Source organism: Jaculus jaculus, chromosome 16, assembly GCF_020740685.1.
Source record: "Jaculus jaculus isolate mJacJac1 chromosome 16, mJacJac1.mat.Y.cur, whole genome shotgun sequence".
Lineage (NCBI taxonomy): Eukaryota > Metazoa > Chordata > Mammalia > Rodentia > Dipodidae > Jaculus > Jaculus jaculus.
Window position 1 is genome coordinate 49,426,720 of NC_059117.1, and position 14,276 is coordinate 49,440,995.

At 42.7% G+C, this 14,276-nt stretch overlaps 1 protein-coding gene across 14 annotated transcripts in view; it reads right to left on the bottom strand.

The window, feature by feature from the left end:
• Window positions 1–10,333: 10,333 nt before the first annotated feature.
• Window positions 10,334–14,276, bottom strand: part of Erc2 (ELKS/RAB6-interacting/CAST family member 2) — a 1,023,973-nt gene continuing 1,020,030 nt past the window's right edge. For 11 of the 14 annotated variants that reach the window (XM_045136003.1, XM_045136012.1, XM_045136010.1 and 8 more), the window contains one exon: window positions 10,334–13,321. In XM_045136003.1, coding sequence (XP_044991938.1) covers window positions 13,040–13,321 — 282 coding nt within the window. In that variant the 3' untranslated portion in view covers window positions 10,334–13,039. The remainder of the gene's footprint in view (window positions 13,322–14,276) is intronic. The other 3 variants (XR_006633831.1, XR_006633830.1, XM_045136013.1) reach the window with 2 other exon arrangements.

A 14,276-nucleotide genomic window follows, 5' to 3' on the forward strand; every position in this document is an offset into this window, starting at 1 on the left:
TAAATAAATAAAACATTTTTAAAAATCTGGGGTTCATGAATAAGAGAAAACATGGGATGTTTGTCTTTCTGAATATAATTTATTATTATTTTGCTTAAAGTCATATCTATTTGATCCATTTCTCTGCAAATGACATAATTTTCTGGAGAGGTGGCTTAACTGTTAAGGCATTTGCCTATGAAGCCTAAGGACCCAGGTGTGCCCAATCTCTCTCTATCTGCCTCTTTCTCTCACTCTCTCAAATAAATAAATTAAATATTTTCAAAAATAAAAAAATGGCATAATTTTATTCATTATAGCTCAATAGAACTCCAGTCAATACATATATATAGTCTTTTTTTCTTCATCCATTACTCTGTCACAGTTATCAGGTTGATTCCATATCTTGGCTATTGTGTATAGTGCTGCAATTAACATAGATATGAAAGTGTCTCTGTCAGGTGTGGTGGCACATGCTTTTAATCCCAGACCTTGGGAAGCTGAGGTAGGAGGATCACTGTGAGTTCCAGGCCAGCCTGAGACTATTCTTATTTATCAGACAGAAGTTTTCTGGGCAAATTTTCTGAAGGTAGGGTGAGGATTAGGATACAGGCCTCCTATGGGAGTGTCCTTAACTTCACTGAACCTTTTATTTCTTCTTCTGCAACAGCATTCATCACTGGTACTCACCTCCTGGGCCTGTTGCAATGATGAACTGAGAAAATGCATTGCCAAGTTGAGCATTATGCCTGACATGTAGTTCATTCTTCGTCAATGTGCTTCCCCTGAATACTATACCAGGGAAATCAGGAGATTGGGTTAAATCAGTCATGACAGAAAAATGTACTCAGGGAATCTGCATGCATCCTGAACACAAAGTTATTTCCTTTGAATTGCCATTTTCCCAAATTTAGTGGGCTCACAGAATGAGGCTCACAGAGTGAGGATTGCAGAATGGATGGCTTTGTTTTTAGGCACAAGCTCTCATGACTTTTGGCTCACTAAGGACCCATGACACTGGAGGGTAGATAAAGTGACTATTACGTGTCTGATGACCACAGGTGATATTTCCTGACAACTGGCCATGTGCTGGACATGCTGCTAGTCATCAAGGTAGCCAAGGAAGGCTGAGTGATCTGCTTGGGGTCACCCAACCAGAGAGTGACAGAGAAATGGCTCATTCCTAATCCGTTTGACCCCAAAGGGCAGTTGTATGTAGTGCCCAAGCAGAACTACTCAGAGGGATTCTCTGTGGCTGTCAGGTCATTGTTCCTTCTGCAGAGCTCTGGGTAGTGCAGGAATAGAAAAGCAAGCGTGGCTGACAACAGCAGCTTCTCCATGTTACACCAGCAAACACAGCAGAGAGATCTCATGGTGATTGAAAACCACTAAAATCAAAACCCTGTGGGACTGAAGAGATGGCTGACTGGTTAAGGCACTTGCCTACAAAACCAAAGGATGCAGGTTCTATTTCCCCAGGACCCACATAAGGCAGATTTACAAGGCAGCACACGTGTCTGGGTTTGTTAGCAACAGTTAGAGGCTCTGGAGCACCCATTCTCTGTCTCTGTCTCTCTCTCTCTCAAATAAATAAATACAAATAAAATATATATATTTTTAAAAACCTTCAGAAGTTCCTTACAGAAGCTCCACCCTCTGTAATAAGGACTCATTAACTGCAGCCCTACGTATGGCCTCACAACACTACCAGCCAGAATCAGAAGAGCTGCAGAACATTTTCTCTCTTGAGAATTTCCCTGGGACTTTACAAACATGACCCTATTAATCCATTCAATACCCAGATGAGAAAGAAGGTTGGAAGTTATTATTATTATGGTTTGCAAAGTGGAAAAATCTGAAGCCGAAAGAGATTGAGCAATTAGTCAGAGGTCAAATGGTGAGCCAGGGACAGACCTGGGAATAAAATAATCATCAAGAATTCTAGCAGAATGCAGAGGCTGACTGCCCAGCGACCGCAGGGTGCCACAGCTGGGGTCTAGTCCCTGAGCATGGAAGGACTGGCTTCTAATGGGGACTCCCATGGTTGCTGCGGGCTGGATTTGTATGGGTTGGTTTAAATGCCAATGCCCAATCTGACTTTGTTCCAAAGCACCCATTGGAAACAAAACAAATCTGGCACACAATTTCTTTTTCTAATTGAGGTATCCATTTTACCTAATGGTTCTACATTTTATGACACTCCTAAGACAGTTTTGCCCTAAAACGTTTAACTCATCTTTTTTTTTTTTTTTTTTTTTTTTTTTTTTTTTTTTTTTTTTTTTTTTTGAGAGAGAGAGAAAGAAGGCGAGAGAGAGAAAAGGAGGGCTGGGGAGGGAATGGGAATGGGTGCACCAGGGCCACTAGCCACGGCAAACAGACTTCAGATGCATGTTCCACCTTGTGCATCTGGCTTATGTGGGCACTGGAGAATTGAACCTGGGTCCTTACAAGAGCCTTAACTACTAAGCCATATCTTTGGCCTTTTTTTTCAAAGCCAAATTGAGTGTTTTGTAGCCCAGGCTTAGAACCCACTGTGCGGCCCAAACTGGCTTTGAAATTGTGAGCTTCCAACCTCCACCTCCGTGCTGGGGTGACACATATGAGCAACAACCAGGCCTGCATGTGCGGTTTTCTCATCAAGACCCACTCAGCTCATGGAAAGGTTGAGGAAGCATTTTGTGCTCAGACTGAGAAAAGATGAATATAAACTATTTTGAATTATACAAAGCATGGATCCAATTTCCTCACCTTTGAGGTACCCATCACTGTCCAATCAAATACACTTTGGCCTTTTGTCTATCTACTTTTAAAAAATATATATTGTATTTATTTTATTTTATTTGTAAGCAGAGACTGATTGCATACTTTTTTGATATTTTCATACACATATATAACTTTTTTTGATACCACCAATTCCCAGTTACCCTCTGTCATCCTCACATCCTCCTCCCTCTCCCTTTTGTTTTCTACATTTAGTCCCCATCCTCATTCATGCTTTTTATTTATTTCTTGACCCACTGAGTTAAGTCAGAGTTGCTTACATGATCATGGGTGGATGGTTTTTTCTTTGGTATGGCAACGTATGCTGTGTCACTGAAAGACAGGACTCCCCCTCTCCTGGCCATCTTCATTTGCCATTAGCTACCCTTGGAGGCATGGGGGTCTCACGAATCCCTCTCCATCCATGATGCAATACTGACAGGCTCCATCTTGTGCAGTTCTGCTGTGAGTTCCAGAGACAGCGTTCCACAGCCCCCTTCCTATCTTCCTGCTCTTACCTTCTTCCCATCCCATCTTTGCCAAGGTTCCCCGAGCCTGGGATGTTCTTTGGTTTTGACAGTTAGTAATATTTTACAGAAGACTTCCAAGTGAGTTGTGTGTATGGAGGGGAAATTCATGATTTAAGCTAGCAATTCCAAGGGAATCTGCATAGGAAATTTGTCTACATGAGAAAAAATGATGTTCATGGTCTTGTTAACTTTGCACAAAACCTTATGTTCCGAATACCTGGAGAATTTTTTTTATTTTCAATTTTTGTTGTTGTTGTTGTTGTTGTTTCAAGGCAGGGTCTCACTCTAGCCCAGACTGACTTGGAATTCACAAGGCAGTCTTAGGGTGGCCTTGAACTCATGGTGACCCTCCTACCTCTCTCTGCCTCCTGAGTGCTGGGATTAAAGGTATGCATTACCATGCCCAGCTAAAAAAATATTTTTATTTATTTACTTGCAAGTAGAGAGAGACAGAGAGAAGAGAAACAGGAAAGAGAGAGAGATAGAGAGGGAGAATATGGGTGCACCAGGTCCTCCAGCTGCTGCAAATAAACTCCAGACGCATGTGCTACTTTGTGCATGGCTTTATGTGGATATTGGAGAGTCAAACTCAAGTCGTTAGGCATTTTAGGCAAGCACCTTAACTGCTGAGCCATCTCTCCAACTCCTAGAGCATTTTTTTTGTTTCTGACTAATTGAGTCTTCTTTACTACTCAACTTAAAATCAACAATTCTGCTATCAATTTTGATGAGCTTGGGGCAACATGAGAGTTCACAGTGCTATTTTTATTGGATGGAAAGTAAGGCATCATTTTAATAACTTGGTAAGAGGTCACACTTAACACTTTTTGGATGGCCACATGCCATGCTCTGGGCCTATTCTTTTTATTTATTTATTTATTGTTTATTTTTATTTATTTATTTGAGAGCAACAGAGAGAGAGAGAGAAAGAGGCAGAGAGAGAGAGAGACAGAGAGAGAGATAATGGGTGCACCAGGGCTTCCAGCCACTGCAAACAAACTTCAGACACGTGAGCCCCCTTGTACATCTGGCTAACTTGGGTCCTGGGGAATCGAGCCTCGAACCATGGTCCTTAGGCTTCACGGGCAAGCACTTAACCACTAAGCCATCTCCCCAGCCCTCTTCTCTTGTTTCTTCATAATTTCTGGAAGGACACGAGTCCTAGGACTGAACACCCTGAAAAAATATCAATTCTGTCCCTGTCACTTCTCAGCCTTTCCTCAGCCCCTGGTCCTATGTTGTGTGCCGCTCTCCTTTCAGAAACAGGAAATGAGGTCCAGGCCTACTGTGGCAATATGGTTCTGCATGTAGAATGTAGAAAAACAACCAAACTAAAAGCTAATCCATCGTCTTCTTAAACCTCATCCAAAAGAGCAGCCCCTGGAAGAACCTTAAATAACCCACCTTCCGTTCCTTGTAAGCTGAAAACTCGACGCCCAACAGACAGAATTCGGGATCCAAGTCCAATCCATTTGAGTATTCCCAAATGGAATTATGGTGTCTTAATATCTCCACAAGTCCATTGCTGTCTTGGGGTGTTTGCATAGACCCCCTAAAACTAGTTTGTTTGAATTCATTGGACAGTGCATTACAATTTGCAAGCAACTGTGCTACAACATCAGCCAAGAAAGGCTGTGGCCCACAGGCTCAGTACTGTTGCCCTACGACTGCAGCTAATCCCAAAGCCTTAATTCTTCTTTCAGATGTACGAGCATGCTAAGAGCCTGGGTGGTGGAAGGCAAATGGTCCAACCCAAAGCAAAGCTTCCACCCTCTAACTGGCTTGCTACTAGTTTGCTTGTTTTTTTCTTAACAAGGTTACGTTTCTTATCATACAAGCTGGGCAGATTTTCCCTACTCTTTTACGCCTCAGTGTTTTATTGTCCAAACTCCTTGCTCTTGACTTGAGTTCATATGTTTTGTGGAAGTACAAGTGGTAATTACCCAAGTCTTTCCTCCCCTGTCATTGGCAACGATCACCAGGGAAATTTACAGCCCCCGATATCCAGATCTGGAAACTGGTTATTAAACGTGGTGGAGGCAAAACACTGACGTGGCAAATGAGATCTGGAAAAGGGACCGACTTGCAGCAGACGTTCTTGTGAGAGGATGGCTGAGAGCCAGCCCATGACTGTCAACTTCAGTTCATTGAGCGCTCATTATTTATGATGTTGTTACTCCTGATAACAGCTATCATTGACATTTATTCCCACTCTGCAGCTGGCATTGTGCTAAGTTCTCATTTGAGCCTTTTTAAAAAAGAGAAATTTTTTTTTTTTTTTACTGTTTATTTTAAATATTTTATTTTTATTTATTTGAAAGTGAGAGAAAGAGAATGAGAATGAGCACACCAGGGCCTTCAGCCACTGCACCAACTCCAGATGCATGCACCACCTTGTACATCTGGCTCACATGGGCCTTGGGGAATCAAACCTGGGTTCTTTGGCTTTGTAGGCAAGTGCCTTAAACTCTAAGTCATCTCTCCAACCCTATTTATTTTTTATTTGTAAGCACAGAGAGAGAAGAGAGACAGACACAGGGTGAAAGAGAATGGGTGTGCCAGGGTCGCTAGCTGCTGCAACTAAATTCTACCTGCATGTATCTCTTTGTGCATCTAGCTTTACATGGGCACTGGAGAATTGAACCTGGGTCATTAAGCTTTGCAGGCAAGTGCCTTAATCACTGAGCCATCTCTCCAGCCCTGATTTTTTTTTTTTTTTTAATAAAACAACCTTCTAGGACTGGATGATAGTTTGGGGATAAACAAATGAACACAGATAAGCTGAGGAACCAGCCTGTGTGACTTGCTTGGCAGGCAGTGGAACCAAAGTGGAATGGAATGCTGCCAACCCAGACACACTGGAAGGTAGTTAGGTAATACAAGGGATGAGTTTGGCCAGCCAAGTATAGCATTCTAGAGCTGGGGGGAAGGGCAATGGAGGTGCCCAAAGTGGAGCATGTATCTGGAGTTTGTTTGCAGTGAAAGAGGCCCTGACATATCCACACTATCTCTCTTAAATAAAGAAATAAAATACATAAATAAAATTAAAAACAAAAATAAGGACAGCCTGAGTGACTCACAGCCCAGGAGCCTATGGAGGCACAACATTAAATGCTGTGTGCCGTCCTGGACAGGATTCTGGAACAGAAAAAGGACATTAGGTTAAAGCCAAAGAAATATGAATAAAGTTACTCACTTGTGCCCCTAAGCTACATGTGTCACTCTTGTTGTTACCTTCATGTTTCTGGGATTGAACACCTGACCAATAGCAGCTGATGGAGAAAAAGTTTTATTTTGGCTTACAATCTTGAGTCGAAGCTTCATGACGGCAGGGGAAAGCATGGCACGAGCAGAGGCTGCACATCACCTCTGCCACAGCAGGCGGACAGCAGCAGCCGGAGAGTGCGCTGAGCTCTGGCGAGGAGGGCCTGGCTATAACACCTCTAAGCCTGATCCCAGCAAGCCTCCACCTCCCCATTTGCCATCAGCTGGGAACCAAGCATTCAGAACACACAAGTTTACATGGGGACACCTAATTCAAACCACCATAAGCACGAATTTAAGATAATTAAAAAATATAATTTATTTATTTGAGAAAGAGACAGAGAGAGAGAGAGAGAGAGAGAGAGAGAGAGAGAGAGAGAGGGAATGAGAATGAATGGGCATACCAGAGCCTAGAGCCACTACAAACAAACTCCAGATGCATGTACCACTTTGTGCATATGGCATAGGGATTGAGGGCTTAGAAGTTATAAATGTAAGAGACTCATTTTCCTAATCCGAATAGCCAAATCCAAAATACTCTAAGATCTAAAACATTTTTTTATTTTCTAAATATATTCTTTATGTTTTCATTTGCAGAGAGAGAGAGAGAGAGAGAGAGAGAGAGAGAGAGAGAGAGAGAGAGAGAGAATAGACTCTCCAGAGCCTCTAGCCACCGCAAACAAACTCCTGACACATGCACCACTTTGTGCATACATGGCTACTGGGGAATCAAACCCAGGTCATTAAGCTTTGTAAGAAGGTACCTTAATCTCTCCAGCCCTAAAATCTGTAGTCTTTTGAGTATAGACATGACACAAGTGGAAAATGCCACATTTGAGCTCATGAAGCATAACTGAGTTTGTTTAAACTTGAGTCTTATTCCCAAGATATCTCCTTTTACCTATATTCAAATATCCCAAGACTTGAAGAAAAAAAAAATCCAAAACCAGTCTGGTCCCGGGAATTTGGAGTGAGGAGTAGTAGGGCCTCTCTTGAGCTGACTAGTTTCCTGTCTGCGTGGTTGGTTTCCCTCGGGACCTGAAGTCTGTTCTCTTGCAGCCCCAGGCAATTGGCAGTCAGTGATAAAGTCACCAGTTCCTTTGGGCCTTGTGGCCATGTCAGGGAAGCATTGCTGTGTGGGCACAAGTGGGTTCAGGATCCCAGCTCCCCAAACTCCCTTTGGGCCCAGGACTCAATATATTCCCTAACTAGAGGCTCTTAGAGACTCCAGTGGGGACTCATATTGGGTCTCTGAGTCTTTTACTTGTCTGTGAAGTGAGGGTCACCATAGGACCTGCTTTATAGGATTGCTCTGAGGGTAAGTGAGCTCATATAAGCTAAGCATTTAGCACAAGTGCTTGGCAATCAAATGCTGTATTGAATCCCTCTTTCTGATCCTTTACCTTCAATGGAAAGCGATCCTGAATGAACTCACCTCACAGGGCTGTTGTCAAGGAAGACAGGTGCTCTCTGGTCCTTGGTTTCATAACCTCGCTCCTCAACCATACTCAGCCACACTGAACCAGTATCTCTCTATGCTCACCAGCTACCAGTATGATTGTGGCTGTGCGAAGGCACCTCCACAAACCAGCCCGTCTCTCTAGTCTCCTGTACGAACACTTCACAGATGCTGGAGCTGAGACATAGGGTTTCCAGAAGTCTGAGTTCAGTCCTTCTTAGCAAGAGGCTTTGTTTGTGGGTTAAAAAGTGGGGGTTCCATCTGGCCAGGTGGGTTTACATAACCAGGCCTGAGTGCATGCAGGCTGCTTCAGGAAGTTCTATGTGGTAAGAAATTCTTGCCAAACAAAAGTTTACTTTCTACAAAAAGGCAACATAATGAAAGAGCAAAGAACTTTTAAGGTTCCCTTAAATGTACTTGACTCTGAGGAAAGTTAAACCCATAGACCCATGAAGTACAGAGACCAAGTTATTTCCCTTATGTTAAAAGCCAATGGGAGGGAGACATGTCCCTTTTTGTCCTTCCCAGACAGCCTTCAGGGAGACATGCCTGTTTCCCAGAACTCTGGAAGAAGTCCTGGATGGCCAGTGAATTTACCATGTCTGTCTGGGTCAGTCATATCTCACTGAGCCTCAGTTTCCCCATTTGTAAAAATGGAGGATAGGGGACTGCATGATATCTAATCTAGGTTCTGGTCATCACTTACTGATCTCAGTCCTGGTCACAACTAGAAATTCAATCTCTCTAATACAATTCAAACCTTTAAAGGAACCAGGAACTCTTCTGTATGCTCAGAGCAAGCATGAGACAATGAGGTCACAGCGGACAGGTTCTCATCTGTGTTCCAAGGCCAGCTGCAAAGGCAAGAGAGTCACATGGCCAACAGTGTGTGTGTGCATGTACACATGTTCATCCGTCCAAGTGAGCTCACACAGCGACACATGGGAGGCTCCGCACGTGCACATACACAAGTCCATCTATCCAGTTGTTGGCAGGGATTGCTCTTATTTTTCCTGCCCAGTTTTTTGTTTTTTGTTTTTGTTTTTTTTCTGTCTGATTTTGCTTGTAGTTTTTCTATCTATGGTCTCATTCTAACCCAGGCTGACCTGGAATTCACTACATATTCACTACAAATATATATATAAAGGATGCCAGATCCACAAATCAATGCATGTGCCTTTAGGGGACAGATATGGATTCTGGGAGGGCCGAGGGTCTGACCTCTAAAAATCAAAACGACTCAAAGCTGTAAAAAGTCATTGTGGCCGTCAAGTGGAGAGAGCACTATGGAGACTGAGGACAACAGGACGAGATGAGCAGAGAAGTAACAAGTTGGGAGAGAGTAGGCAAGAGAGGAAAAGGGACACAAGAAAAGGTGAGAAGGCAGGGCGTGGCGACGCACACCTTTAATCCCAGCACTCGGGAGCAGAGGCAGGAGGATCACTGTGAGTTCAAGCCCACTCTGAGATTACATAGTGAATTCCAGGTCAGCCTGAACTAGAGTGAGACCCTACCTAAAAAAAACAAAACAAAACAAAACAAAAAAAGTGAAGGAGAGGGACAGACAAGGAGAAAATGGAAGGAAACAAGGGAAGGGAAAGAGAAAGGGAAGAAAGGAGGCATGGGCAATAACTTAATTTCCTGATTTGAACCTGTATGTCTGATAGACAAAAATGACGATTTCTGCTTTCAAGAGCCCTCCACCGCTTTTGAGACAGAATTTCTCACTGACCTGGAGGCTCACTGCATGGGAAGAGTAGCTTAGACAGGCTGGGCGGGGAGCCCCAGGGGTCTTCCTGTCTCCACCTCTCCAACACTGGGATTGCAGGCACAAACCACCACGCTTAGCTTTGTTCATGTTTACTAGGGAGCAGATTCAAGTCTTCAGGCTTGCCTGGCTAGCACTTTACACAAACAGTTGTTTTGCAGTCATCTGTCCCTCCTTCTCTCTCTCTTTCCCCTTCCTTCCTTCCTTCTTTCCCCCTCCATCCCTTCCTTCCTTCCTTCTTCACTTCCTCTCTGCCTCCTTCCCTTCCTCCTTCCTTTTCTTCCTTTCTTCTTCTCTCTCTGTTTCACTCTTACTCCTTTCTTTTTCTTTTTGGTTTTTGGTGTAGTCCAGGATGACCTGGAATAATTCACTATGTAGACTCAGGTTGGCTGTGACTTCACAGTGATCCTCCTATCTTAGTTTCTGAGTGTTGGTATTCAAGGGCTCTGTCACCACAACCAGCCCCTTCTTTAGTTTTCAAGTCCACAAAGTTCTTCAAATGTTGATTCATGATCCCCAAAGTATTAGTAACTGCTGCAATTGGGCCATTTATTAGAGATAAAATGAACTCACTTCAGAAAGAAACAAGGTTTATTTGATGAATATAAATCAAATGATCAGCACGAGGTACTCCTCATACACATGATAACAAAGTTATGACCTGTACACACCTTGTCCACGGTACCTCTACTAGACACGAGGTTACAATGACTGGCTAATACATGCCCTCTGATAATCTCGAGGGTTCCTTAGTTTTAATTTATTTTTTCATATCGATGTCCATAATCACATGGTCAATATTACAACCCACATGCCACTCACTTGGAGAAATATTACGAGAAGCACTATCAAACAAGGGTCTTGGGGAATGAGATACACTGACCCCTGGCAGCATTCAAACACCACTCTACACAAATACATTGCAGATAGAGCTTATGTCGATACATTTGAGGTCCCATCATAAATACTGTTTAAAAAGTAAAACCCACTTTCAAATGAAGGTTGACACGCTGTTCACGTGCATACCAAATACACAAAATCATTAAATACAAAATTGAGACTGTACATAGAAATCAAATGGGTATAAATATAAACCCACTTTTGCACAAAGTAAGACTTACACCAACTTTTCTTAAATGTTAGCCCAAACTTTGTTGTATTTTTTCAACTACACTATGATTATTAGAAGGGAACTTGCTCAAGTGTACCCAAAGGATGAGTCTTCTGAACATCACAGTGCTTGTTGTAAACTCAGAGACTAATTTCACTGTGCAAAATAGGGCTGCGTGTGTGTAACCTCCAAACATCAGAGACTATTACACAAAATAAGAACAGATGCCGTGCTAGAATTTAGTTCTTTTCTTGGGAACAAGATGATATGCTTGCATGAAGGAAAGATCAATAGTACTCTCAGCCAACAAAAGTGGGGTGAAAGTGATCCCCCCAAAACAATAGCTATGACAAAATTGGCACATAGGTAGAAATAGCTAACTATACACAGTTGAGGGCTTTGTTTTTTATTTCAAGTACCCTATTTTTTCCTATTTGATCTCCTACTTCCTATTTCAAGTATCCAGTTGCAGAGTTCAGGTCAGGACCTGGTGGTAGGAAGCCATAAGGACCTCCTCCCCCCCCACACTCTGAGGACCCAAACCATTAATGAGGACACGTCTGTGGCTTGGGTTTTCAGTATGACATTCTGTCAAAACATAGTAAATGAAATCTTGCAAAGAACTCTGCTTGCTTCTCCATCAAAGACCCAGATCCCTTGGATAATCAAAGGACAAACTCTTGAAACATGAATGTATTGGGGTTGTTTATACCACAGGTAAGCTTCACATAGTCTGGTACTCACTGACAACAAGAACAAAGCCAGACGATAGGAATCCTGATGCACCAGGGAATGAGTGGTGCAACTCAGAGATAGTTTCCTCTTCCCCAGGAAATAAGGTGTTTGTCTTTTAAGTATCACTATGGCTCACAAGAGAGGTCCAGAGTTAATTGCACCAACATTTCAGAAAAAAAGTAATAACGACTAAATTCAATGCAAGACTTTCAGGAACTTCTGTTTTAGAATCCTTTCCACAGCAGCAAAGAAAGACAAGTATATTTATTAAGGCCACTCATGCTTAAATTCACTGTTTGTCCTTTAAAAATGCAGGGTCTCAATCTCCCACTGGCATAATGTGGAAGGGTCTCTTCCATGGACAAGAAAATTGATCGATACGAGAGCTGCACAGGTTTACCAGAATAAGTCAAGAGTTTAATGAAGGTGTAATGACTTGATTTCTCATCTTCAGAGGAAGCAGGAGGAGTTTACTTCTCCTTAGTACCACGAAATTTGGTCTCTTTCCCTGGCATGTGCTTTAAAGTTTAAATAATGACTCTGTATCCACAGAAATGTTTGTGTAGAACTATTTACAGATACACAGCTTTGTGATTGCTCTTCATTCATCAGTGTTTTTGTGTTTGATGCCAAAAATGCTTTGGAATTCATGTTGGAGATATGACATTGAGAGAGAGAGAGAGAGAGAGGGAGAGAGAGAGAGGGAGCACGTACGAGAACGAGCAAAGAGAGGCATGGCCATTTACAGGAGAGCTAAGCTCACGCTGCTTGCACAGCACATTTGTGCCTTGAAACATAAATGAGTTCCAGCTTTTTCACGGAGACCTGCATGTGTGAAAATGGTGGGAGCCTGAGGCTTGGGCATGTCCCAGCTGCGGGGTACATGGGCCACAGGGAGTGGGTATGCCAGAACCTCAGGTTTTTACTAATCTCTGATACATGAGCAGGAAGATAATTATGAATGACCAATTTAGATGTACCATGCATTATCAGAGACACACACCATGTTCTCATAAGGCGATTTCTTGGCAAGTGTTAGTGGTTCAAAAATTGATTTCTCTTTCCAACCTGGCCTAGAGGTAACTACTGGTTATGTCATCATAATGTGATTCTTTAAACTGCAGATTAAAGAAACAGAGGAGGGTAAAGGCTCGTGATTTTTGGTGAACCGGTTTCTTTGTCAAACACTCCATGCATTGTGTAATACAAACACCCTCAGCATCACTCACTCACAGCAAATCTACACTGAAGACACTGCAGTGCCTCGGGAATGACCGCTTACTGACAAGCAGGATACTTGGAGGTGAGGCCAGCTGCCCAACAGAAGCTGAATCCACAGACCGGATGTTATGGAGTTTCAAGGTATCCAATGAGATTAAGCAACAGAAATAAAATGCTATCCAACCATGGCATTCAGAAGAGATGGTCATATTTTAAATGCTCAGATCCCAGCAGGACACAGAGGAGTTGTCATTTGCCTCTTCTACAGTTTTCTTTTCCCGATACATCCAAAACTGTGAGAAACAACCAGAAATGATGGAGGGAAGAAATATCATGTCGAACAGAATCAGGCAGGAAAAGGAAAGTGAGAACTCCCCTTCGGTGTTGACGGGCTGCTCCAGGTGATGGTGGACAGTGACATCAGCGCTGCTGCAATAGGTTATCAGAATATTGCTGGAGAGCCACACTTCCCCTTCAGTCAGCCCTTCTGATAGCTGCAACAGAAAGTGGGGGTGGGGAAGACAATGGTTACATATCTGAGATCAAGCTGGCAAAGTTCCCTTGCCCACTCCCTGTCCCCGCCTCTGCCACTCTCTTTGCCTGCGGTCTGGATGGTTGGGATGATGGGGGACAATGGCGAGGGAACCAGAGGAAGGACAAAGTGGACAAAAAGTTAAATTGTGTCCTGCAAAATATCTGAAAAGAGGCTCTTTTCAAACGCTCTCTCTATATGTGTACCTTATGTATACATACATACATATACATATACATATACATATACATACACACACACACATATATATATATATATATATCTTGATATACATAAAGGAAACAAGAAAATATACCAAACGTTTCCAGTGCTTATTTCTACATGATAGAATTATGTGTCCATCTATCTTATTCCACAGTTTTCTATTGGAGGCGGAGAGAGAGAGAAAGAATGGCCACACCAGGGCACCTAGGTACTGCAAACAAACTCTGGAGGCATTCACCACTTTGTGCATCTTGCTTTGTGTGGGTACTGGGGAATCTAACTCAGGTCATTATGCTTTGCAGGCAAACACCTTAACCACTGAGCAATCTCTCCAGCCCTTAATTTTGTTTAAACTTGACTTCTAGGTATTAGAGAGTCAAGATACCCAAAGCCTTAACACCCACTTATGAACATATGACAGCAACAACTTCAACAATCACTGCAGCCAGCAGTTCAACTCATAGACGTATATGCAAAAGGACTGACCATGGGGACTTGCACAGTACTTGAGAAACAAATATCCAAAGTGTCATTTTTCACAATGGCCAAAGTGTCTGGAGTTTGTTTTCAGTGGCTGGAGGCCCTAGCATGCCCATTCTCTCTTTCTTTCAAATAAATAAATAATAATATCTTAATAAGAAAAATAGATAAATTCGCCAGTGTGGTGTTAAATGCTTTTTAAAAAATTATTT